At 41.4% G+C, this 25204-nt stretch overlaps 1 protein-coding gene across 1 annotated transcript; it reads left to right on the forward strand.

The window, feature by feature from the left end:
- Nucleotides 1-10213: 10213 nt before the first annotated feature.
- On the forward strand, nt 10214-23661 carry LTV1 (LTV1 ribosome biogenesis factor). The gene is made up of 11 exons (XM_058534209.1): nt 10214-10360; nt 11374-11505; nt 12649-12819; nt 17158-17245; nt 18728-18866; nt 19230-19488; nt 20721-20848; nt 21789-21928; nt 22205-22257; nt 22451-22651; nt 22769-23661. Exons 1-11 carry the CDS (start codon nt 10358-10360, stop codon nt 22877-22879), a joined length of 1425 nt encoding a protein of 474 aa, XP_058390192.1. The 5' UTR covers nt 10214-10357; the 3' UTR covers nt 22880-23661.
- Nucleotides 23662-25204: the final 1543 nt, after the last annotated feature.

Raw genomic sequence — 25204 nt, forward strand, 5'->3', positions numbered from 1 at the left:
ACAAAAAAATACTACTTTTGGCTTTGATTTAATGTCCACATTTAATTCTAAACCTTCCCAGGCTTGTAGAAACACTTAGACACTCAGAAAAGCAGGTTTATAAACCTTAGGCAAGCTGAAATTACTGTACTGATGATTTGTTGTTTGCTTAATGGTCAAAAAATTATGACTGAGAAATGTATCCTAGGGGCTTCATACTTCTGGGGAGAATCTACTTGAACCACAGAGAACCATTTTTCAATCCCTATAACTTTAGGGGTCTCCAAATCCACAGCCTTTAGAAAGGATTGGCTTTGTTAAACCAGATTCAAACTACATCCTAATAATTCTTTGGTGTGATGGGTAGAAGGAAGTCTGTACTCCTGAGTTCCAGTTAGTTCTCTTCCATAATCTTTTACTGTCCTGCTTGAAATTTTGCAATTTTTTTCTCTCACTAGACACAACTCATTTAATGACATCCAATTAGATTCTGCATTCGTCCCATACCAACATCTAGTTTGTCCCTGAGGCCAGAACTCTATAGCTGTACTCAGGATGGTGCAATTAAGCATGAGAACTGAGCTGAAGATGGAAGCTAAAGGGATGGAAGACTAAAGAGCTTAAAAATGGTTAAATCTGGAAAGTCCTTGTAAACCTAAAGGAGTGTGGAATTTGTCCTTAAGACAAGAGGGTTCCACTGAAGTATTTTAAGCTGGGGGCTGGGGGGTAATACATCCTCAGATTCTCCCTAATCACACTGGCCGCAATGGAGAGACTGGGTTAGAGGAGGCAATGTGGGAAGCATGGAGAGCGTTACTAGTGCCATAATCTGGTTGGGAGCTGGTAGTGGCCTCAATCAAGGTATTAACTACTGGAATGAAGAGACATAACGAATTCAGAGGACAGTTGAGAGGTAGAAGTGATTTTTGCAACGGGAAATGAAGGAGAGGGAAAAGTAGACTATAGCTATGTTTCTGGCTTAGGCAACTAGGTGGGTAGTGGTGATGCCATTGGCTGAAACAGAAAACAGCAGAAGTAAGGCTGTTGTCGGGCCGGCCCTGTGGCTTAGCGGTTAAGTGCACACGCTCCACTACTGGCGGCCGGGGTTCGGATGCCGGGTGGGCACCGATGCACCGCTTCTCCGGCCATGCTGAGGCCACGTCCCACATGCAGCAACTAGAAGGATGGGCAACTATGACATACAACTATCTACTGGGGCTTTGGGGAAAAAAAAGGAGGAGGATTGGCCATAGATGTTAGCTCAGAGCCGGTCTTCCTCAGCAAAAAGAGGAGGATTAGCACGGATGTTAGCTCAGGGCTGATCTTCCTCACACACACACACACAAAAAGTAAGGCTGTTGTAAGATTGGAGTGGGGGGCAGGGAGAGGAGGAAGAGAGGGTAGGAAGTATGGAGAGGTGAGGCATTCAATTTTGGACGCAAAATTCAATTTGTTTGAATTGCCTGCCTGTTGGGACATCCACATGTGGATGGATGTATAGTTGTTGTTACGTGCCGTCAAGTGGGCTCTGACTGCTGGTGACCCTATGAATGAGTGGTGTCCACGATGTCCTGTCCTCAACAGCCCTGCTCAGCTCCTGTAGACTCAGGCCTGTGGCTTCCCTTTTGGAGTCAATCCATGTCATAGTTGGTCTTCCCCTTTTCCTTCTACTTTCTCCAGCATTATTGTCTTTTCCCAAGAATCCCGCCTTCTCATGCTTTGCCCAAAGTAGGACAGCCTCGGTTTTATCATTTCTGCCTCCAGCGATCGTTCAGGCTTAATTTGCTCTGGGACCCACTTGTTCCTCTTTCTTGTATTCGAGGGTGTCTGTAGAGCTCTCGTCCAACACCATATTTCAAATGAATCAGTTTTTTCCCTGTCAGTCTCCTTCACGGTCCAGCTTTAACACCCGTACGTAGTAATTGGGAATACGAGGGTGTAGATGATCTCAGCTTTATTCTCTCATGACCCTTCCTTACACTCAATGATCTTTCTTAATTCTTTCATTGCTGCCCTTCCAAGTCTCAGTCTTCTCTTGATTTCTTGGCTGCAATCTCCATTTAAGTTGACGACTGAACCAAGGTAAACCAAATCTTTAACAATTTCAATGTCTAGTTTATTCTTGCGTTCAAGTTGGGTAGTTCTTCTGTGGTCATGATTTTTGCTTCTTGACGTTCAAATGCAGCCCTGCTTTGGCACTTTTCTTTTTCCACTTTCATCAGAAGTATTTTCAAGTCATTGCTCCTTTCTGCCAGTAAGATGGTGTCATCTGAATGTCTTAGACGGTTGATGTTTCTTCTACCAATTTTCACTCCTCCTTCGTCTGTATCCAGCCCAGTGTTTCATATGATATGCTCTGTGCATGGATGTACAGTAGCCAATTGGATATATGAGTCTGAAGGTCAGGAAAAAGGTCTGGGCTACAGAGAGGAAGTTGAAAATCATCAGCAAATGTAATAGAAGCTGTGGAAACAGATAAACCTCTGCAACAAGCAATGTAGCTTAAGACTGTGAAGAAACTACTACAATGAAAATTTAATAAACTATTTTTTCATTGCCTGACTTTGTCTCCAAGACCATACATAAAATCATTTCATTTATACATCACTTGAGTGCTTTGGATGATATATTTTTTTAATTTAACTAGGTTTAACTGGTTGGCTTAATTTTAAATAAAATGGAGTAGGACTTATACAGGGAGTTAAGTTGAAAAGCAAAAATTACATTTGAAAATATCTTATATTGCATCCAATACAATATACAGACATACTATCTCAATAAGTCCAAGACAGCCTATTTTTACTTCAACATTGGAACGTGTGGCTGGTTCTTTACTTCAGCCACAGATGAAGGGATTAGTTTATATTTAGGTGCTATATTGTGTTAAAAAAAAAATCTTATTACCTTTAAGCATAAGAATTACACACAGCCCAGTGAGATGTTCACACTATAAGCACAACGAACAGAACGATGGAGGAAAAGTAGGTAAATGTCTCAGTTTGCCTGCATTCCGAGTACATGCTCATTGATGGGGACAGGCAGAATCACTCAAGAGTAACGATGGTAATCTTATTTCTGGCTCATTTGCTGAAAGCATAGAATTAAATTCATAAGTTAAATGCATGCCTGATCTAATTACCCCATAATTTTAGAAAGTTTTCATCAGTTTCAATAGTCTTTGTCACTCAGAAAAAAAGGGACTAATAATGATGTGTGAGCTTTATACAGCCTAGAGCCTGAATGAGCACAACCAAAACATACCAAAGAAAACTCAAAATTCATTTTACAATTAGAAAGGCACAGTAAAGAAAATTAATTTGGATTAATATTTGCAACGTGTATTCACCAATGAATGAAATGTATGTATTTTTGACTCTAAAAACAGGAGTCAGGAAACAGAAAGCCATGGAATATCAAGAGTTGGTGCAGGGCCGGCCCTGTGGCTTAGCGGTTAAGTGCGCGCGCTCCGCTGCTGGCGGCCCGGGGTTCGGATCCCGGGCGAGCACCGACGCACCGCTTCTCCGGCCATGCTGAGGCCGCGTCCCACATACAGCAACTAGAATGGATGTGCAACTACGACATACAACTATCTACTGGGGCATTGGGGGAAAAATAAATAAATAAAATCTTTAAAAAAAAAAAAAAGAGTTGGTGCAGTTAAAATGAATTTTAAAGAACAAACAATTACTAGGGACCAGCAACAAGTAAAAGAGTCGAAGTATGTAATATAAAGGACCTGAAAGGTACCAGAAATTGAGGGAAAGTGAAAGGATTAGGATCTGGGGAAGCTGACAAGTTGGGTCAAGATGCCAGCTAACAGAGTCCCATGATGTGGATCTGATTTGAGGCAAAGCACGTGTTCCCTGACAAATCCCAGAGGCTGGAGGCCCCGGCTTCAGGAGATGGCCATCCTGTGCAGCGACGAAGTTAGGTGGATAACTATACTCAACTGAGAAGAAGACAGCGCTCACCCTCATGCACTGCTCACAAGCCAGGCACAGGTCCAAGCGTTTAACCCGCAGTTTCTGTGCAATCCAACATCTCAGTGAGGTAAGTATTAATAACATCATCACTCCTATTTTACATTCAGGTGAGTAAACGGAAGCCCACTTGCCCCAGGTTACACGGTAAGAGTGAAACAAAGACCAGAAACTAATTTCAGCTAGTATACCAAGCAGGCCACTGTTATCCTTTAATATTCTGGGGAAAAATTTGTGCTTCAGTGGAAAGTGATGCATTTCTTAGACAAGCACACCTTTCCTATTCTGACATTATGTGGGCTTCACATTGCTCTTTTCCTTTGAGCTGTTTTACAACTTTGTAGAAAGCTGACAATAACATAGAATAATTCTTGTCCCTAGACACGTATATAAATTCTGTCCAGTGGAGGTGCCACTGTCTTCCCTAGGCCGCTGGGGAGGAAGCCGGTTTTGTCTCCATTTGCACATTCTTCTCCGTATTCCTGCTCTATAAATATTTCTGTTCTTTGGATCGTCCTCTGAACTAACTGTAACATCTTACCGGTTCCCTCATCAACAATGTGTTATATAAAGTCTTTAACATGTCTTCACTTTATATATATGTATGAGAGTCATGATTTTACCATTAAAAAAGTTATCCTTTGACAATATTTATTGAACCAGATTATATTGGTATCCAACCTTCCCCTGCTTTGGTTTTTATTTTTAAATGTCTTTTTACTTTTTTTATACACCACCTGTAATACTTTAAATCCTCACGGCAAACATGTAAACAATGAAGAAATATCTAAAATAGAAATTGAAAGTTCCCTGCAGTTTCAGCTCCTCACGGACAATTGCTGTGGGCAGTTTGATGCATAGTCAACGAGATGTTTTTCTATGCTTGCGCTATGATATTTCTGTGTAAAATGTTTTTCTATGTATAATTTTTTAACAAAAATTGCCATCTACCGTGGTGTTTTGCAATCTGCTTTTTTCAGACTGAATAAGTGGCTGTCCTTGTTGATTTGCCTCTTCCACAATGGACCATGGTATGAATGTTGGTTTTTTTTTTCAGTTAATCCTTTACTAATGGAATTTTAGTTCTTTTATTTTTCTCTATTACAAATAGTGCTACAGTGAACATCCTGGTACATACATCTTTTTTTGCTGTTGTTGAGATAAAATTGGTATTTAACATTACATAGCTTTCTGGCATACAGTATTATAATTCAATCCTTGTATACACTACAAAGTGATCACCACCTTAGGTTTAGTTACCATCTATCACCATACAATTGATCCCCTTCACCCCTTTCACCTTCCCTCCAACCCCCTTGCCCTCTGGTAACCACCAATCTGTTCTCTGTATCTATGAGTTTGTTTTTGTTTTGTTTTGTTTTGTTTGTTCTGTTGTTTTGTTTTTTAGATTCCACATATAAGTGAGATCATATGGTATTTGACTTTGTCTGACTTTTTTCACTTAGCATAATACTCTCAAGTTCCATCCATGTTGTCATAAATGGCAAGATTTTCTTCTTTTTTATGGCTGGGTAGTATTCCACATCTTCGTTATCCATTCATCCATTGATGGACACATATGTTGTTGCCATATCTTGGCTATTGTAAAGAATGCTGCAATGAACATAGGGGTTCACATATTTTTTCAAATTAGTGTTTTTGTGTTCTTTGGATAAATACCTAGAAGTGGAATAGCTGGATCATATGCTACTTCTAATCTTAATTTTTTGAGGGATCTCCATACTGTCTTCCATAGTGGCTGCACCAGTTTACATTCCCACCAACAGTGTATGAGGGTTCCTTTTTCTCCATATCCTCTCCAACACTTATTATTTTTTCTCTTTTTGATAATACACATTCTAACACGTGTGATAACAGAGGTGGTATCTCACTGTGGTTTGGATTTGCATTTTTATGATAATTAGTGATGTTCAAAATTTTTCATGTGCCATTTGTATGTCTTTGGAAAAATGTCTATTCAGATCCTCTGACCATTTTTTAATTGAGGTGTTTGTTTTTTTTTGTTGAGTTGTGTGAGTTCTTTATATATTTTGGATATTAATCCCCTGTTGGATTTATGATTTGCAAATATCTTCTCCCATTCCCAAAGTAGGTTGCCTTTTTGTTTTGATGATGGTTTCCTTCCCTTTGCAGAAGCTTTTTAGTTCAATGTAATCCCCATTGTTCATTTTGGCTTTTGTTTCCCTTGCCTTTGGAGTCAGATCAAAGAAAACATTGCTAAGACTGACGTCAAGCAGCTTACCCTTTATGTTTTCTAGGAATTTTATGTTTCAGGCCTTACATTCAAGTCTTTAATCTATTTTGAGTTAATTTTTCTGTATGGTGAAAGGTAGTGGCCTATTTTAATTCTTTCACATGTGGCTGTCCAGTTTTCCCAACACCATTTATTAAAGAGACTGCCCTTTCCCCATTGTATGTTCTTGGCTCCTTTGTCATAAATTAATTGTCTGTATATGTGTGTGTTTATTTCTGGGCTCTCTATTCTGTTCCATTGATCTGTGTGTCTGTTTTTATGCCAATGCCATACTGTTTTGATTACTATACTTTTGTAGTATAGTTTGAAATCAGGGAGCATGATATCTCCAGCTTTGTTCTTCTTTCTTAAGATTGCTTTGGCTATTTGGGATTTTTTGTGGTTCCGTACAAATTTTAGAATTATTTTTTCTAGTTCTGTGAAAAATGCCATTGAAATTTTGATAGGAATGGCATTGAATATGGTACATCCATCTTGATGCACTTCCCTTTTTATAAGTTAAGTACCTCCATAGGCTCTGTTAATATTATCAAGCATGTAATTTATAATTTCTAAAGTTACTGCTTGAGTGTCTAGGTAGTTTGGCTATACTCAAGCAAGTTCTCCCCACTTTGTGTACATTAGTTTCCTAGTGCTTGGGGATCCTTGGGTTATGCTGATGGAAAACCACTGCTGAATGTGATGTAAATGGGGCTAAGTTGATAAACACAATTTCAGCAGGCAAGTTAATTTCATATGGAAAAATAAGAATTTTTCCAAAGCCTAGACTAAACCAGAAATTCTGTTTAATCATTTTGAAATGGATGCCATTATTCAGAGCATACTAATAACGGGGTAAGAGAAGTATGGTTTGGATTTATTATCATTAATATAATATTTCAATTATGGGTGATTTTAATGATAGGAAATAACATTTTTCTGTGTTAGAACAAGCCAGCGTTTTGTATATGTACTGTTTCAATGAATGCATTGTGCTAGATATTTTATTCAACAAATATTAAATGAGCTAATATATATACTGCACCCAGAACAGTCTCTGACACATGGAAGCTCAGCACATGTATTGGCTTTTTGAAATAGGGTACATTGTAATGGTTAAGGGTGTGACTCTCAAGCTGCACCTGGGTTTGCATTTTGGCTTCATCACTTATGGCTTCGTGCCCTTAGGCAAAAGTCACTTACTTTTTGTTCCTCAAACTCTAATGTAAAGAAAGAAAAAAAAAAAGATAATAGTATATCTCCTTAAATCCTTTTGTAAAAATTTAATGAGTAAATATATGTAAAGTGCTTTGATTTGAACAGTGCAATTATTATTAAGTCCTAACTATGCTATGCCCTGGGGAGGTAAAGCTGGTGTGACAAAAACCCTTGCCCTCGAGTGGGTTACTGCAGTCTGGTTCTATAAAGACAGGTGAAAATGATACCGATTCAATATAAGGTTGACATAAGGGAAGCCATACTGTAGAAAAGACACCATATTGTAACTTAGAATGACCTCTGACTTACTCTGAATTTCATGGCCCCTCCTAGCCTCTATAAGTTGATAACTTTGTTCTTTTGAGTTCCTCAGGAACATGATGACTCCTGAGGCCCCACCCTGGGACCAGATGCCTCCCCACTTGGAGACCAGCCCTCTATATAACTGGCCTGTAGTCTTTGTTCTGTAAGATAGTTCTTTGAGACATTAGTCGGCCCTCTTTCTCCTTGCTAGCAAGCTGTAATAAACTACCCTTTCTCTGCCACCATCTTGCCTCTTGATGATTGTCTTTTGTCTCACAGTGAGCAGATCGTGCCCTTTGTGCGGTAACAAAAATAATAAGGGGTTATAATTTTAGGGTAAGTGGTAGAACAGTATAATCATAGGATACAGTGAACACATGTGGAATGGACCCTAATTTTGAAGACTGTAAGACTTCCTAGAGGCAGAAATGGCTAAGCTAACATTTGAAGAACAGGGAGCAGAGAGGAAGAGCCTTTTAGCTGGGCATGAGAAAGCCAATCTCTTTTAGGTGTATTTGGGAACCACAAACAGTTTGATAGAGCTGGGTCATAGAGTGGTATGTCAGGGATTAAGGGGACATGATGCTAAATTGATGGGTAGAAACCAGATAATATAAAGTCTTGGCTGCCATGCAAAAGAGTGGACTTTATGCTGAGGCTGGAGGGTAGACACTGAAAGGTTTTATACAGAAAAATGACATGATTGGACTAGAGTATTAAAAATGATAAATTTGATAAAAGGGGTAATGAGGTGATACATTTGGATATTTAGAAGACAGAATGGACAGAATTTGCTGGCTGGCTGCCTTCCCAAGATAGTCTAGCATATGGTTAAAGGTGTGGCCTTCCTAACTAGACTGATGGGCTACATATTTAAGCTCTTCCATTTACTGTGTGACTTTAGGCAAGTCACTTCAGTTCTCTGAACCTCAAGCTCTCCTTCTATAAGATGAGCTTGGTGTTATCTAAGTGTACTTTACAGGCTTATCGAAGGAATTCAATGATATAATGCACATAAATTGGGTAGCACAGTGTGTTTAGTGTTAGCATTAGCCCAGTAAATATATAAAGTAACAGACTATTACTCAAAAGAAAAAAAAGCAAGTAATGTGGTTAAGTTGTCAGGCTCTAGTCAGACTCCAGTTTAAAATCCCTGCTCGGCCATGTACTGGCTGTGTCACCTTGAGAAAGCTACTTAACTTTCCTACGCCTCAGTTTAGAATTTGTAAGATAGTAGAAGATAATAGCACCTGTCTCATAGTGTTAACGGTAAGGAAGATACGAGATAATTCAGGTAAAGTGCCAGAACATTAATTCATGTAAACAAACATTTATTGGGTATAGGTGCCAGGCACTATTCTAGGCCCTGAGCAAAGACACAATAGTAAATAAAAGAGATCAAAACGAAACAAAACCTACCCTCCCGGAGCTTAATTATAATGAATGTCTGGCACATAGCAGTGTTGTGTTATGTATTACCTCTGTTACAAAGCACGATCCCAAGACAAGTTCTCTGGCCCTAGTTTAAATTGTTTCTATAATTTTTATCATAGTAAAAGAATAATTTTCCATAAATATTTATAGTGGTAATAGGTGGGACCTAAAGATACAATCCAAGATAACTCAGACGTTGGCAAGACACCAGAAATGGGGAGGGGGAAACACGAATTTGAGAAAAGGTCGGCTGATAACACTTGGAAGGCATTCCCACCTTCTCGCGCCCAGGGAAAAGCTATGAGAGGGCCCCAGCACCTGCCCGAAACCTTCCTAAGAAGGGATGCTTATAGCCTGTTTGCTTAAAGCAGGTTAACACACTTGAGGAACGACCTGGAAGGGAATAAACAGTAGTTCCCCCCTTATAAGGTATGCAAACACCAAAGAGATCGCCTATGTGATTAGTTCAAATGCCTCTGCTGTCAACAGAGTCGCGGGGGTTTTGCTAACTGGACCTTTGAACGCGGTCCATTAAACGATGGAAAAGCAAGGCCGGACTCAGCCCGGGGCAGCCCGGAGTAGCGAGGCCGCGATCCTCCGTTGCTAAGGCAACCGACTGGACGCCGGCCAGCGGAGAGGGAACCTGAAACCTCGGTCCCCGGGGGGCGGCCACCTTCCTTCCGTGAACACGGGTTTGTTTTGTTTTCCACGGTGGGGAACGCGCAGTGAACACACATGTCCACGGGGCTGCTAGATTCGTCCCCTGTGTAACCGGTAGAGGGCGCCAGAAAAGCCAGCTCGCGCTTAAACAGCAGCCGCCTTGCGCCCTCACCGCCACCACGGCGTCGGCGACTCCCTTCCCGCGCGAACTGAATTCCGGCCGAGAAAGCCCCGCCCCCCGGGGGTAGGAACGGCCCCACCTCCTCATAGCTTCTCGCGATCGTCGCCACGGAGCGAGCGATGCGTAACTTCCGGCCGCGACGCCCCGGCTCTTCGGCGATTGGTCCATTTCCGCGGCCCGCTGCGGGACTTCCGGTCAGGCTTCCGGGGTTGCACGTGTGGAGAGGCCTGAAGAGAGGGGGCTGCGAGCTGGGTGTCGGCGGCGTCCGGGACGTGCATGTGGCCTCTCCGGGGACTCGGAGGGTGCAGTGGTGGCCCTTCTGTGGGGTGAGCGCCGTGCGGCTGCAGCATGGTGAGCAAGTGTCGTTGTCGCGGGGGCGGGGCGCTCGGGTTTGGCAGAGGCCATGCTGGTTCCGCCGGCGCCGCTGGCCTCTGCCGCCTGGGCCTGGGGGGGCTGTCCGGGGGCGCGGGGGGCGGCCTGCGGCACAGTCTCCCCGTGTGGGTCACCCTCGCACCCCGGGAGGACTGCGGTTCAGAGTGGGTCTCCCACGGACAAGCCTCCCTGGGTAGTGGGCAGAAGAGGATGGCCTCCCCTTTCCTCGAGGGGCCTGACAACCTGTGACATGGGACACAGACACGCCCCCTGTGCTTCATTGGGTCGGGTGGAGAGGGAGTTAATGGTCTCTCCAGACCTGGGAGTGACAGGTGTCTGCCCGTTCCTTTGCTCCGGGGAAAGGAAACTTGGGGGAGAGTCTCAGGTTGGTCCCAAAGCAAGATGGCTTCCTCCGCTGGGACGATGCTTTCTCAGTTTAGGAGAGCAGCATTGCGTAGCGAAATAAGAACGTAGACGGGGCTGACGAATCTTACCGAGCTTTAGCTCTTGTGTCTTGGCTTCATTTGGCAGTTGGTACTTGAAGTGCGTACCCTGCTTGGACCTGTCGTCCCCAGATTTTCTTGTGGCAGCCTCCTTGTCATTCTGGTTCAACCTGTCAGGGACCCTGCTCTGAGCACCCAGTCTAAAGTAGCTCCTAAGTCATTTGCACGTCACTGCTTTGTGTTTTTCTCTTTATCTGAAATCATTTTCTTGACCATTTGCTTGCTAAGAATGGGGACTTGGTCTGACTTTCCCATCGCTGTATTCCCAGCACCCGTAACAAGGTCTGGCACAGAGTAGGTGCCCACAAATGTTTGTGGAAGGAAGGTAAGTATAGTTTTTGTAGAACATAGGTGATGTTGTCTGCTCTAGAAGTGAAGTTTTAAAAAATCTGTTGATCCTTTACTTATTGAAGACACCTATTTGGACTATGATACTGTTCACTGTTTTGTTTTGTTTTAATGGCTTGTTCTGATTCTGTTCCTTTGAAGCCTCACAGAAAGAAAAAGCCCTTCATAGAAAAGAAGAAAGCTGTGTCTTTTCACCTGGTGCACCGGAGCCAACGTGATCCTTTAGCGGCGGATGAGACTGCACCTCAGAGGGTTCTGTTGCCGACACAGAAAGTAAGGCCTGTGTTTTAGCCAAAAAGTCTGTAGGTGGACTGTTGGTGATTTTTAATAAATTATGTTAGCCAGCTGCTCTTCTCAGATACCTGTGATCTTCCGGGAAGCAAATCTATGACTTAATTTTCAGTAAACTTGCTGATTTTTACAGGATGCATTTTTATTTTGGTTTAGAGGATAAAACATCTTTATTTGAGATGTTTAAATGAACAAATCTTATAAAGTAATGGTAAATATTTACTAGACCATCAGCTATAATGCTGCATGGTGTTATTTAGGGCACAAATGTGTTCAGTCTCTGCTTTCCCTAAGATCCTGCCATTTCGTAACCACAAACTGCACTTTGCCTCCTGGTCGCCCATTTCCTGAAATGTACAACATCGAAACTCGTGAGTTAGCTTTAGAAAATGCCGGGGAGCCTTTAAAAAGTTGATTTTGTAATTATCAGTCAGAGTATACTTGTTTGTTTTTTTTTCTTGTGAGGAAGACCAGCTAACATCCATGCCAATCCTTCTCTTTTTGCTGAGGAAGAGTGGCCGTGGGCTAACATCTGTGCCCATCTTCCTCCACTTTATATGGGACGCCGCCACAGCATGGCTTGACAAGTGGCACATCGGTGCACCCCCGGGATCTGAACCCGGGCTGCCAGTAACGGAGCGCATGCACATAACCGCTACGGCCCAGGGCCAGCCCTAGAGTATACTTGTTAAGTTTGGGTAATGTGAAGGGCAGTGTTGGGAAACATTGGGCTATTTAGCTTTTCAGTAAAGCCAGTTTGTGGTGTATGTTGAGAAGCTTCTTGGCATATAATTATAAGAAATTGTACTTACATTTCAAGGCCCTCTAGTCTTCTAACCCCCCAATTTCATGATAAAACAAAGAGTGTGTGTGTTTCTTAGCTTGAATTGTTGCACAGAACTGTCTAGTGGAAGGAGGATTGTTTTCATTCCATTTTAATTTTATATGGCACTCGCTTTTAGAAGCTTTGTGTTTCCTGAGTTTGTCCAGAATTCTTTGTCTCATTTCTTTCAGCCAAAGTGTTCGTGTGCCATCTGCCTCCTAGTCTGAAAGCTGTGCTCATTGGAAGGTTCCTATGCCTTACCCTTGGAAGAGGTGCTAACTCCATTTTGTTTGTTACGCTAGATAAATGATGAGGAAAGGCGAGCAGAACAGAGGAAGTACGGCGTGTTCTTTGATGATGACTACGACTACCTGCAGCATCTGAAGGAACCGTCTGGGCCCTCAGAGCTGATTCCTACAAGTGCCTCCAGTGCACGCAACAGGAGAGACGAAGAAGACACTTCAGTAATTTCCGTAAGACTTTTCAGCAATTTAAGTGTGAGAGAGAGAGTGTGGGGGTGAGTGAAGAAACCACCATTTTTAAATCAAGATAACTGTTTGGGGCAAGAAGTGGTGTCAGTCTGAAGAGCACAAAGACAAGCCGTGCCCTCACTTAAAATTGTGTATGTGTGTGTGCACATGTGGACTTTGAGGACAGAGTAGCCCACCTGTTCTCTGGTGGCAGCTGTCAAAAGTAACAGCCTTTGACAGAGTTAGAACTTTTGATTGATAGACATGGGCATGTTAGCACCTTTAATAGAAGAAAACCAGCTGACGTTCTGTATGTTAACAACTTAAGTGTTACAGCATCATAAACTGTGTTCTAAGATAGAACTTAACTCTCATGGAACGTTCAGATCTTTCGCACTTGTAAAAAACTATAGGCTAACCGTAAGAGAGAATAGAGGCAATAGATTGTAATGAAGTTCCTGTTACTCTTTTCAACAAAAATGCAGTCCAGTTTAGTACTTTATCTTTTAAATACAAATGAGAGTACATATTTATATGAAATTAGTGCTACTAATTTAGGTTCAGTTTTTCCCCTTGTTTATGTTAAGGATGCCCATGTTGCATGCTTTTGTTATCTTTTATTTAGTTTTATTATAAATTTCTCTGTGAAACTTTTATGTCACTTGGCAGTTAAAAAGAGACATTCATTTATTGGGTTTATGGACAAAAGGGAAGTGATAAAAAGAGCACCAATTTCCCCTGCTTCTCATCCTCTAACCCTGTCATGGTCTAGGTATGCTTTTCCTCAGGGAAGATGTGATCGTAGCTCCTCCAGTCCATAGCTTGCTGCTTAAGGAGAGTCGCAGTGGGTTAGGTTTCAGGGTATCATCCCAGAGAAAGAGGTAATAACGCAGCTGTTCATTCACTCCCTAGGTTGGAGGTCTCTTGTGAGGCCGCACACCCCACTGCCACGTCTCTATCATAACAGAACCGACTTCTCTCCTCCTCCTCCCCCAAGGCTGGTATATCAGTAGTAGGGTACTTCTCTTATTGGCTCTCTTCCTTCTGTGACCCTTTGAGGGAGGAGAGCGGGCTCCTCTAGTGGCTCAACTTCTTCATCTTATTGATGGGGAAAAGTTTTAATAAAGTCCTAACAGTCTTCTGGCAGAATTGTATTGACCAGTATAAGGTTAGCTTTTAATCTTTGATTCACTTGGGGTAAAAGTAATCACTATCTAATTGGCTTTTAACAGAATAAGGCTTTTCAGTGGACGCTTCAGTGATGTTTACAAGGATAACTGAATTATGTTTAAAACAAAAGTGCCGTTGTTTTCTGTAGCAAAGTTACGGATGAGTCGTGTGTACTTTTTTTGACTTTAAAGTAATTTGTAACAAACCACCAAAATGGAATAAACCAGAAATGCTGAGTAAGCCCTAAAAAAGAAAGTAAGGCAGTGCAGAACGGCAATACAGACATCAGTGATGCTGGAGCAGCCCCCTGATTCTCACAGGAGGGAAAGCAGGTGCTGTCATGGTGGGACTTGGTGTAGCTGGGAACCACTGCAACCAATAAACAATTACACACCTCTAAAAAACAGTAATCACCAAATAAATTGTGATTGTATATATGATTTTTTGACTGTTTTTCACGATTTGAAAAATATCTTGAAAGGTAAATTCACTGAACACAAGCTGATCTTCCTTTTTTTTTTTGAGGAAGATCAGCCCTGAGGTAACATCTGTTGCAGTCCTCCTCTTTTTGCTGAAGAAGATTGGCCCCAGGCTAACATCTGTGCCCATCTTCCTCTGCTTTATGTGTCGGAGGCCGCCACAGCATGGCTTGATAAGCATTGCATAGGTCCTCACCTGAGATTTCAACCTGTGAACCCCAGGCCACTGAAGCGGAGTGCGCAAACTTAACCACTACGCCACTGGCCCAGCCCCAACACAAGCTGATCTTCCCTTTTTTTAAACCTCTAATTCCAAAGATACATAATCACAAGAGTATATTTTTTAGGAAAAATACCACATATGAGGGCTGGCCTGCTGGCATCGCAGTTAAGTTCACGTGCTCCGCTTTGGCGTCCCGGGGTTTGCAGGTTTGGATCCCGGGCGTGGACCTACTCAGTGCTCATCAAGCCATGCTGTGGCGGCATCCCACATACAAAATGGAGGATGGGCATGGATGTTAGCTTAGGGCTAATTTTCCTCAGCAAAAAGAGGAGGATTGGCAACAAATGTGAGCCCAGGGCCCATCTTCCTTACCAAAAAAAAAAAAAAAAAACCACATATATATTTTACCACAATTTTTAAAAGTTGATATAATATACCAAAAGTCATTCAATTGTGCACTTTAAATGGCTGAATTGTATGGTATGTGAATTGTATCTCAGTAAAGCAGTTTTAAAAAGGTGACTCTATAGGGGCTGGCCAGGGGGCGTAGTGGTTAAGTTCGTGTGATCTGCTTCAGCGTCCCGGCGTTCACAGGCCCGGTTCCTGGGCATGCACCTACACACCACTCATCAAGCCATGCTGTGGCGGTGTCCCACATACAAAATAGAGGAAGATGGGCACAGATGTTAGCCCAGGGACAATCTTCCTCACGAAAAAAAAAAAAAAAGACTCTACAGCAGGAAATCAGATCTTTGCCCATGTTTATGCCGCTGAGAAACTGATTTTGGAAGCTGTAACAGCTTGCTAGCTGTGCACTACTGTATGTAGCCTTCAGTCCTGCTCCTTGGAGGCTTCTAGTTCACTGTGCTCTATCTGTGAGCCAGTGAGGATGTATATCTCAGCCTCGTGCCTGCTACCAGGCTGAGGACAGGGTGGGTGGTGAGGCACAGAAAGGCAGATAACGTGGTGGTGACCCTCCCATTAACCGCTTGGTTGAAAAGATGACACTAAAGCAGAAGGATCAGTCAGGAAATATGTGCCAGTGTGTATTGAAGTAGATTGTATGGTGTGAAGAATGAGGGGATTTCACACAAAGGAAAGTTCTAGGACAGTAATCAAGGAGGGCTTCCTGGAGGAGGGAGGAAGTGAGCTGGCCACTAAAGGTCAGTTTTATTGAGAGAGGGAGGAACATTCCAGTCAGAAAGAAGGGACATAAAGTAGTATCGTGGATCATAACATCCAGCGCATGTGTGCTCCATAAATTACTTTGAATTGTTCCACGATGTGAGGATTTACATGGAAGTCATATTATTGAGTAACAGTAAGAAATGTTGATACATAGAGTAGGCTTTGCTTTGACAGAGCCTTGAAGATCAGGCGTGAAAAATCAAAACCAATTATAAGCTTAGGAAGGTCACAGATGAAACGTTACAGGAGTTGCATTTGGCAGTGATGTAAAGGTTGGATCAGGTGTAGACCAGCGAAGCACCAGTTGCAGTGATCTCTCTGTTGGTGAACCGTGAGTAAGATGGTGCCCAGAACATGGGTGTGAAGTCACTGTACACAGGAGAGTCCAAAGGGATCTCGGGATAGAAAAGATTTATGACCACCCTAGGCTTTAAGACAGCCAGTTCAGAGAAAGGCAGAGCCATTACTAGAGATTGGAACACTATCTCTGGTTTAAGAGGAAAAAGATTAATTTCGTTTTGAAACTTATGGAGAGTGGAGTCACCAGACTTGGATTTGAGTCCCAGAATTTAACAGCCGGTTGCAGGCAGGCGTGCCATTGAACCTTGCTTAGCTTTTGTTCATTAAAACACGCTGATAACCTCGCGGGGTTGTGAGGATTAAGTGGAATCACATCCTGGAGCAAGCTCTGTGAAGTACTGCTGGGAAGTTGCTTTGAGATGACGACAGAATATACATGTTTAAAATAGATAACTGGAGCACGAGAGAGAGAGAACGCAGAGTGTGGGTGTCTTAGTTTCCTAGCACGGCCGTAACAAACTACCACCGTTTACCACTCGGGCTGAGAACAACAGAAGTTTATTCTCACGGTTCTGGAGGTCGGAGGGCTAAAATCACGCTTTCGGCAGGGCTGGTTCCTTCTTGGGGGCTCAGGAAGAATCTGTTCCCTGCGTATCTCCTAGCTTCTGGGGGTCGCGGCAGTCCCTAGTGGTCCTTGGCTGGTAGATGCATCGCTCTAGCCTTCCTCCGTCTTCACGTGGCATTCTCCCCAGCGTGTCTTCACGTGGCCTTCTTATCAAGACACCAGCCATTGGACTAAGGCCCACCGTAATCCACTATCACCTCTTCTTAACTAATTACATCTGCAAGGATCCTGTTTTAAAATAAGGTCACATTCTGAGCTGGGTGGACGTGAATTTTGGGGTGACACTTGTCAACCCAGTGTGGTAGTTCAGAGGTATTTCTAAACAAACCTAACCATGGTGTAATTTCTTTCCCAAGACCACTGGAATTCAGTTGCCTTCATCAGTATTTGCATCAGAGTTTGAGGAAGATGTTGGATTGTTAAATAAAGCCGCTCCTGTTTCAGGTGTGTTTAATTTTTTTAACTTTTCAAATGGCTAGAGCTGTGTTTTACAAGAAGAAACATATAGTAATGATAGATTTTGTGTCCCTAATAAAGTGTTGAAATAATTGAGATGTGTCCACGTTCAGGTTAGAGATCATTAGGGAGAGATGAATGTGATCAGTGTCCTTTTCTTTTATTGCCATCAAATTCCTTGTCTTTGAAGTTTCTATTTGGAGAGGAAAGTGGGAAAGTTATTTTTGGTGATCTAGTAGAGGAATTTTAACCTTGACCTAACATATTACAAAGGGAACGGTGATATTCAGTTAGCCTTACATACATATAATGCAGTCTTGAAAATACTTAATCTGTTAACTTTCAGAATTTCTCCCAAGAGTATAGAAGTATTTTATAGAAGTCCATTTTACCATTTATTCCGGATACACTGAGAAATTATCATAATGTTTGGTTTTTTTGCAGTACCAACATTGTATTTTTAGATAAAACACAGAAGTCCACAGAAGTGGTGTTCGGTATTTTTGCCTAAATTGCCTTAATTATTGACTAACACTTGCTGTGTAGCATTCATTCATTAATCATTCTATAGGTTTTTGAGTTGCCAATATGTGACAGGGTCTTGGGTTAAACCAGAATAAAGCATAATCCCTCACCTCAAGGAATTTACCATCCGTTTGGAAAGATAGACCATAAATGGGAAATTACAATTACAGTAGAAATGAATAAATAGTAATGGGGCACCAAACCCAGCCTTGGAGAGTTGGGCAAGGCATCATAGAAGAAATGATGTCTAGGTTGATTTCTTAGGTAGAAGTTAGGCAGGTGGATGAAGGAGGGCGGGATGGGGAGGAGAGGATATTCCAGACAGAGGAAACGTGTGTGCAAAAGCAAGAACACATGAATATAGGACACCACACACGTTTTAGCATGCCTGGAACGACAGGTAAGGATTGATATGAAATGAGCCTGGAGGGTCGAGCAGTGGCCATCTGTGAAGAGTGTTGGAAGCCATGTCAGTTTACCAGTGTGAACTTGAACGTTTTTTTTTTAAGTGGTATTTTTACATATAGAAGAACATAGCTAAGAAACAGGTTTGGAATTTATTAAAATCTCAGTCTGAAAACAAAGTTTAAGAGGCTACAAATGCTTAATTTGAGTTACATCTAACAGATGAATTTACCCAGTTTCTTCCCGCAGGTGAAAGCTTTGCATTTTGCTAGATAGACACAGTTTAATATTGTAGATCTGTAATGGAAGAGTTTTTACCAGTGCATATTGAAACCAGAGGGATTGTTTTTCCTCTTTTCATTTTCTTGCAGTCATCCCTCTCTATTCACCATTAGACTGAACTTCTTCAACTTCTTAATCATCCTTTTATCCTCAGTACATAGATAGAATCTGGCAAATAGTAAATACTCAGATTATGTTAGTAGGTGAAGGAATCCTGCTTTCTTGGGAGTTATTGCTCAGTTTTTGTGTTTCTTCTAGGACCTCGGCTGGACTTTGATCCTGACATTGCTGCAGCTCTTGATGATGATTTTGACTTTGATAATCCGGATAATCTGCTTGAAGATGACTTTATTCTTCAGGCCAATAAGCCGACAGAGGAGGAGGGAATGGATGTATGGTATGTGCGGTTTGTTTTGAAGCAGGGATGGCCGCTCTCCTGCTTCCTCAGTAGGGTGGTAACCATGGAATGTTCTAGATGGAAGAGACCTTTGAGAGGGTGTAGTCTGAGACTGCTGTATTTTAGAGCAGAAAATGTGAGACTTGAGGGCTTTACAAACCATCGATAGGTGGGGCTAAAGTCCAAGTTGCCTGATGCTGCTTCATTGCTTTCCCAGCCATACCAGACGGGTCAAGCAGCACAGCTGTTCCTGCCCAAACAAGAATGCTCCCTGAAATACCCTCAGATTTTACTTGTGTAAAGTCATTTGGTTCTGTTGTTTTTCAAGTTGTTTTGACAGTTAATTTATGGCTCTGATTTTAGGAAATCTGAGGCTGAAGATGGCAGTGAGTGGGAAGATGTGGATGATGAGAAGGAAGGAGGTAGTGATGAGGATTACTCTGACTCTGCGGGCTCATTATCAGATGAGGCTATGTCTGCTCCTGGAAAACCTCCTGGGGCTAGAGAAAACCACTTCTTCTGGGAAGAGGAAACAAAGAGTCGCTTTACTGATTATTCTATGACATCTTCAGTCATGAGGAGAAATGAGCAGCTGACCCTACACGATGAGAGATTTGAGAAGGTGAGGTTCCCAAATGAGAGGCTTTTTAATACTAGTCCATGGTAAATTTTATATGACGTTGAATCCCAAAACTAGCACTTTCAGCATTAGAAAGAGCCTCTATGTCTTTTATTAAAACAGCCCATAAAGCCACCCTGGTTTTAATTCTGTAAAGAATGCATACAGGTCCCAAGATGGCTAATCACACCTCCTAGATTTTGATTCTGAGCCTCCCGACCACAGTCTCCAAGGTCATGCTATTGTCCTCAAGCATTGGCCTGAACGTAAACAAAATTCTCTCAGAGTTTTTTTGTGTTTTGCTCATTCACGTATCCCAAGGCCTAAAGTGGTATCTGGCATGTGGTAGGAGTTCACACTGTTCAGTAAATGATGAGTGGATGAATGAATGGTTTCCTTCACGGTGAATCTAAGATAAAGGTTCTCACTTCACTGCCTTTTCACTAGGTACTATTTCCCTCTTCTTTCCAAGAGATAGGCAAACCGTTACCACACATAACCTCACTGTGCAGGAGTTATATCACCCCCGGCTTACCCTTCTACAGAGCCTAACAGCATTTGAGTAATACAGTAAACATCATCTAAAGGAGAATGAAATTTGAACATTAAAAGGAGGCTGTTTAGTGACCTGATCTTTCAGTTTGTATAATCAGTGAATTTGAAAGTATCTGTAAAATATTCTGAGGTAAAGATTTCTGCCTAGCATTTTGCTCTCCAAGCTGAACAGAGTAACTGCCTTTCACTGTCGTGTTAAATGGCAGCCCATTTCAGTCTAAATGTAAGTCTTCAAGTGTTGGGTAGAATATCTTCCACATCACATTGTTATGGTGCTGAGTCCCTGCTAACATTGTAACAGTAGTTGTGACCTCATGGTAGTGCTAAAATATTGTGTAGGAATCAAATTAATGTAGAGGGGGCCAGCCTGGTGGCGCAGCAGTTAAGTGTGCGTGCTCTGCTGTAGCGGCCCAGGGTTTGCAGGTTCAGATCCCAGGTGTGCACCGACACACCGCTTGTCAAGCCATGCTGTGGCAGCGTCCCATATAAAGTAGAGGAAGATGGGCACGGATGTTAGCCCAGGGCTAGTCTTTAGCAAAAAAGAGGAGATTGGCATCAGATGTTAGCTCAGGGCTAATCTGCCTCACACACACACAAAAATTTAATGTAGAAATGTTTAAATGCTGTAGTCTTAATGAATACATTCAGTTTTCATGGTATCCCCTCTCTTTATATTCAAGTTTTATGAGCAATATGATGATGATGAAATTGGAGCTCTGGATAATGCCGAATTGGAAGGTTCCATTCAAGTGGACAGCAGTCGCTTAGAGGAAGTTTTGAATGACTACTATAAAGAGAAGGCAGAGAAGTATGGTGACTTCCTGTTTACCTGCTTTTTTCATTTTAAATAAAGTCTGTAGTTGTACGGCTGAATCTAGAAAAGCACCCAGTCAGAATCCATATGAAGAAAATGGTATGTTTTCTGTGACCTTTGGCTCACATCTTGATATTAAGAGTTCTGAAGCTGAAGGTAACAGTAGTGGGAACATACTGAGAACCACTGTAGCTTTGACCTAAGAGTCATGATGGAATAAGTGAGGGTTGGACTGGGAAGTACAAGGTCACATTCCACTTGGAGAATGAGGTGGTGCCTTGAGCCTCTTTGGCTGAGCAATTATTCTGACTTCTAAGTATATACGCCCTTCTTTTCATCTTCCTGAAATGCCAGGTATTCTGAGAAGTAGATATTTATGGCTTATGGAAAGATAAGAATTTGTCTCTACAGATGGATTAGCGTAACTTTCCAGCCAAATATTTGGTGAATCAGCATTCGTATCAAGGTGATTTGTCTGAGAGAAACTAATGAGGTGTTTACATTTGCTAGAAAGGTCTGATGTTCCATGATCACTATCATATGCAGATCCTACAGCAGGTCAAGGGCTGCATACTTTGAGTGAATTATTTAAGTACTTTGGAGAGACACATGGACTAATAATGCTTTTTAAGGCTTTAAAAAACACCATGTTTTAGGAAAGCTGCCATCTTGTTTAATTTATAACCTTGCAAAGATGCAGGTAGATCTTTCCTTCCTCTCAACAGAATGTCCAAAATCGGGAGGGGAGAGGCAGGGCTGGGTAGAACTCACTTTGACAGCAAGTAATAGACAGGGCACATGAGTATGTGGATTTTTAAAAATGCTGTTGTTTTCATAGCTCTTTAAGTGCAGTTTTAGTAACATATAGTATAATAATGTGTGGTGGTGTTTTTTCCCCCTCTTCTGTCTTCATTTTTGAAAACTCGACCAAAAGTTGTGTAAAATTGAATACTCTTGAATCCTTCGAGGATCAGGACCTGCCAATGAATGAACTTGATGGGTCTGAGGAAGAAGAGATTGTTACTGTAGTTCTTGAAGAAGCCAAAGAAAAGTGGGATTGTGAATCCATTTGTAGTAAGTATCTTAATGTCTATTTTACTGCTAAAAGTATTTTAGTAATTTTAAAGTATTAAGTACATCAACTTTTTGGAAAAGTACATATTTTGTGAAAATGATTTAGAAACAGTAATATTTCTATTACCAAATTATAACAATTTAAAAACATTTATGAGAGAGACTCCAGTGTTATTTTGAACTGTGAAAACACCAAATTTTGGGATATTGTTGGAACTCAATAATGTTTTGCTGAAATGAAAGTATACTTATTGATACATGATTTTTTTTTTTCAGGTACATACTCAAATTTATATAACCATCCGCACCTTATCAAGTATGAACCAAAGGTAAATCCTAGTGTCCTGAGCTATTTGAAATATGCACTGCAGGAAATGGAGTGTACAAATTATTTTCTCACAGTAACTTTGTCCTTTTGTGGCTAGCAACACCATTAGGAAAAGCAACAACAACGTGGCGTTATTGAGCTATTTTTTAATAGGAATGGGAAATAACCCTAATGCCATTGTATCTTTATTTCAGCCCAAACACATCCGACTATCTTCTAAAACAGGGATGCCTCTCAATGTCTTACCTAAGAAGGGACTCACAGCAAGGCAGGTGGAACGAATGCAGCTGATTGATGGTGGTGATCTGCCTAAGGTGTCAACCCAACCACGTTGTAGAAATGAAAGCAAAGAAGAGAAGAGAGCAAGAAAGCAAGCTATAAGAGAAGAGCGCAAGGTAAAGTACTTTCCTCAGATGTGAGCTTCACAAAGAGCTGGTGGCAGGATTTTTCTTCTATAAAGGTAGTCTGCATCAGTTTGAAGACTTGAATAACACCAATGTGTTCTTGTACAGGAACGGAGAGTGGAGAAGAAAGCTAACAGGTTAGCCTTCAAACTGGAGAAAAGAAGGCAGGAAAAGGAGCTGCTGGACTTGAAGAGGAATGTTGAGGGTCTAGAGCTATGACAGTGAACATTTAGGATAACACCCCTTCCCTGTGGGGCTCCCCCTGGTGTTCACTAATGAACAAGGGTCTTCAAAGAGACAAACCGGTTGATCTGCCATTTTTACCGGCAGGTATTGCAAAGAGAACAGTACAGTATTTGTAGTTTATACCGGCAAGTTTTCTCTGTCCACCGTCTTGTAAATAGTGTAATATTTTTAAACTTAATATTATAAGCTTAGATTTGCTCTGAAATCAGTGACTTCATGAAGATGAAATGTTTGGATAAATTAAAGGAAAATGTCTTCATAACTTAAATGGAATTGTTGTGTTCTTCTTTATTTGTATGGTTGTCCCAGTTGTCTTTTGCAGATGTTCACAAATATTTCTTTGAAAGCTCTCCATGCTTTTTCAGGGATTAAGAGGTTTAATTTACTGTATGTATGACCCAGTTAAACTCGATTTTGAAATGCTGAGTGGTAACAAGAGTTTTCCTGAGAAGGTTCCACTGGTAGGAAGCTAAGTTTCCCCTTGCTGTATGCAAAGTTATTTAAAAAGGATGGTAAAACTGAGTATTAAGGTTGTTGAGACTCAATTACTGGGTGACTTGCTTTTGGAATTTAGGAACAGTGAAGACAGGAAACAGAAGAAATAATCAAGAAAACTTCCTTGGCTTCAGTGAGTACCTGGCTCAAAATCAGAAATATTTACTTCAGTTTAAACTAGAAAGTTTGTCTTTTCAACATTATTTAATGCTTGGAACCGTTCATACTTGATTAAAATACATAGTTGAAAACTTTCCCTATTTTTTGATGAGTTTTGTCCTTTTTCTTTAAACTTTTTCAAGGCTCAGGCAGTGACACCATCACAATTGTTAATTATTTGGTAAACTGTGACTTCCTTGCAACAAACAAGTTGTTAGTGACCCTTCTTCATGTGTCCATGACTAGTGTGTTATCTAGACTGTTCTGGAAAAAAAAAAATCTGTGGATACTGTTGGTCTGAGGGGAACAGAATGGCTGGGGCAGAACCATTTTTGGCAGGTGAGCTGCATTTGATATCTAAATTACTAGAAAATGTCTTTATCTGTAATTAATTTGATTATGGCTTTTCCAGAGCTGGTAGATGTTATCTTATTCTGTGTTATCAATTCTAAATCTAAATAGTTATTGTAAGGTTTTTAAAAGAGTTGTGAATAACAATAGTATTAGGTACTCTACCAACATTCATCAAAAAAGTTGATGAAGAGCTTGTTGTTACAGAGTAGAAGACTGGAGAGTGTATATTTAAATGCCAACCCACAGAAGCAAAGGGTCAGGTTGATGGCTTAGGCTAGTATTGGGAAGGTACTAAATCCTGAAAGGATTGACCATTTATTTTGGTAGCTTTCTCAATTGAAGGTTCTCAAAACCAGCAAGGATCTTATAGACATGGAATATTACTTTGACTTGGTACTATTCAAATTCCGTTTTATGAGCTTCTAATTTTACTGCACCTAACCCAGAGGGTTTAAATCAGCACATTATGTATTTTGTAGTTAAGAGAATGTGACTGTAAGGCACAAGTCTTGGTGAAGCATATGGTGATTTAGGCTGATTATCCAAATTTTTACACAATATTTTGAATTATTTCATGCCATTTTGGAATATTTATGATTGGAGTCATCTCTAAATAATAGTTGAGAACGTAACATAAGTTCCATGCTAAGGTTGAGACTCCAAGGCGACAGGAGGTTTTTGCCTTCAAGGGCTGCATCATCTGAGGAGGCTGGATGTGTGCAGCAAAATATAACTAGCAACGCCAAGTCACTGTGATAAGTACCACTTGAAATGAGGATCTTGGTACTTGCTGTTCCCCCTGAAGTACTCTTACTGCAAATAAACCTTCCTCAGGGTTGGTTCTCAATTGTCACTTCCCCCATAAACTATTCCCTGACCATACATTTAAAAGTAGCACACACATCCCTCCCCTGCATTCTTTATGCTCCCTTCCTGCTTTATGTTCTCCATAGCACCTACTGGCATCTGAGATAGATCTTGTTTTCAGTCTCCTCTCACTAGAATAAACAGGGCAGGGAACTTTTGTTCATTGCTTTATCCCCAGGGTCTGGAACAGTGCCTGGCATTTGTTAAATGATCAGTAAGTAGTCAATAAATGCATAGATAGTTGGGGAAAACATTTCAGAAAAGAATTGCTTAAACTTGGAGGGAACAACAGGACCTAGACTCAATGTTAGCAAGGAGAAAGAAGGCCCAAGGCATCCCAGGTAGGAGGCAAAATCATGAAGAATGTGCCTGTTGTATCTTAAGGACCTGTTTAGTTTAAGCACTGTCCATGGTTGGTAGAAC

This window comes from Diceros bicornis, chromosome 39 (assembly GCF_020826845.1).
Source record: "Diceros bicornis minor isolate mBicDic1 chromosome 39, mDicBic1.mat.cur, whole genome shotgun sequence".
Taxonomy (NCBI): Eukaryota; Metazoa; Chordata; class Mammalia; order Perissodactyla; family Rhinocerotidae; genus Diceros; species Diceros bicornis.

Coding starts and splice junctions, on each gene's coding strand:
- LTV1 (XM_058534209.1), top strand. Junction 12,820..17,157: donor AAGACACTTCAGTAATTTCC/GTAAGACTTTTC, acceptor TTCTTTCCCAAG/ACCACTGGAATTCAGTTGCC. Junction 20,849..21,788: donor TATAAAGAGAAGGCAGAGAA/GTATGGTGACTT, acceptor CTCGACCAAAAG/TTGTGTAAAATTGAATACTC.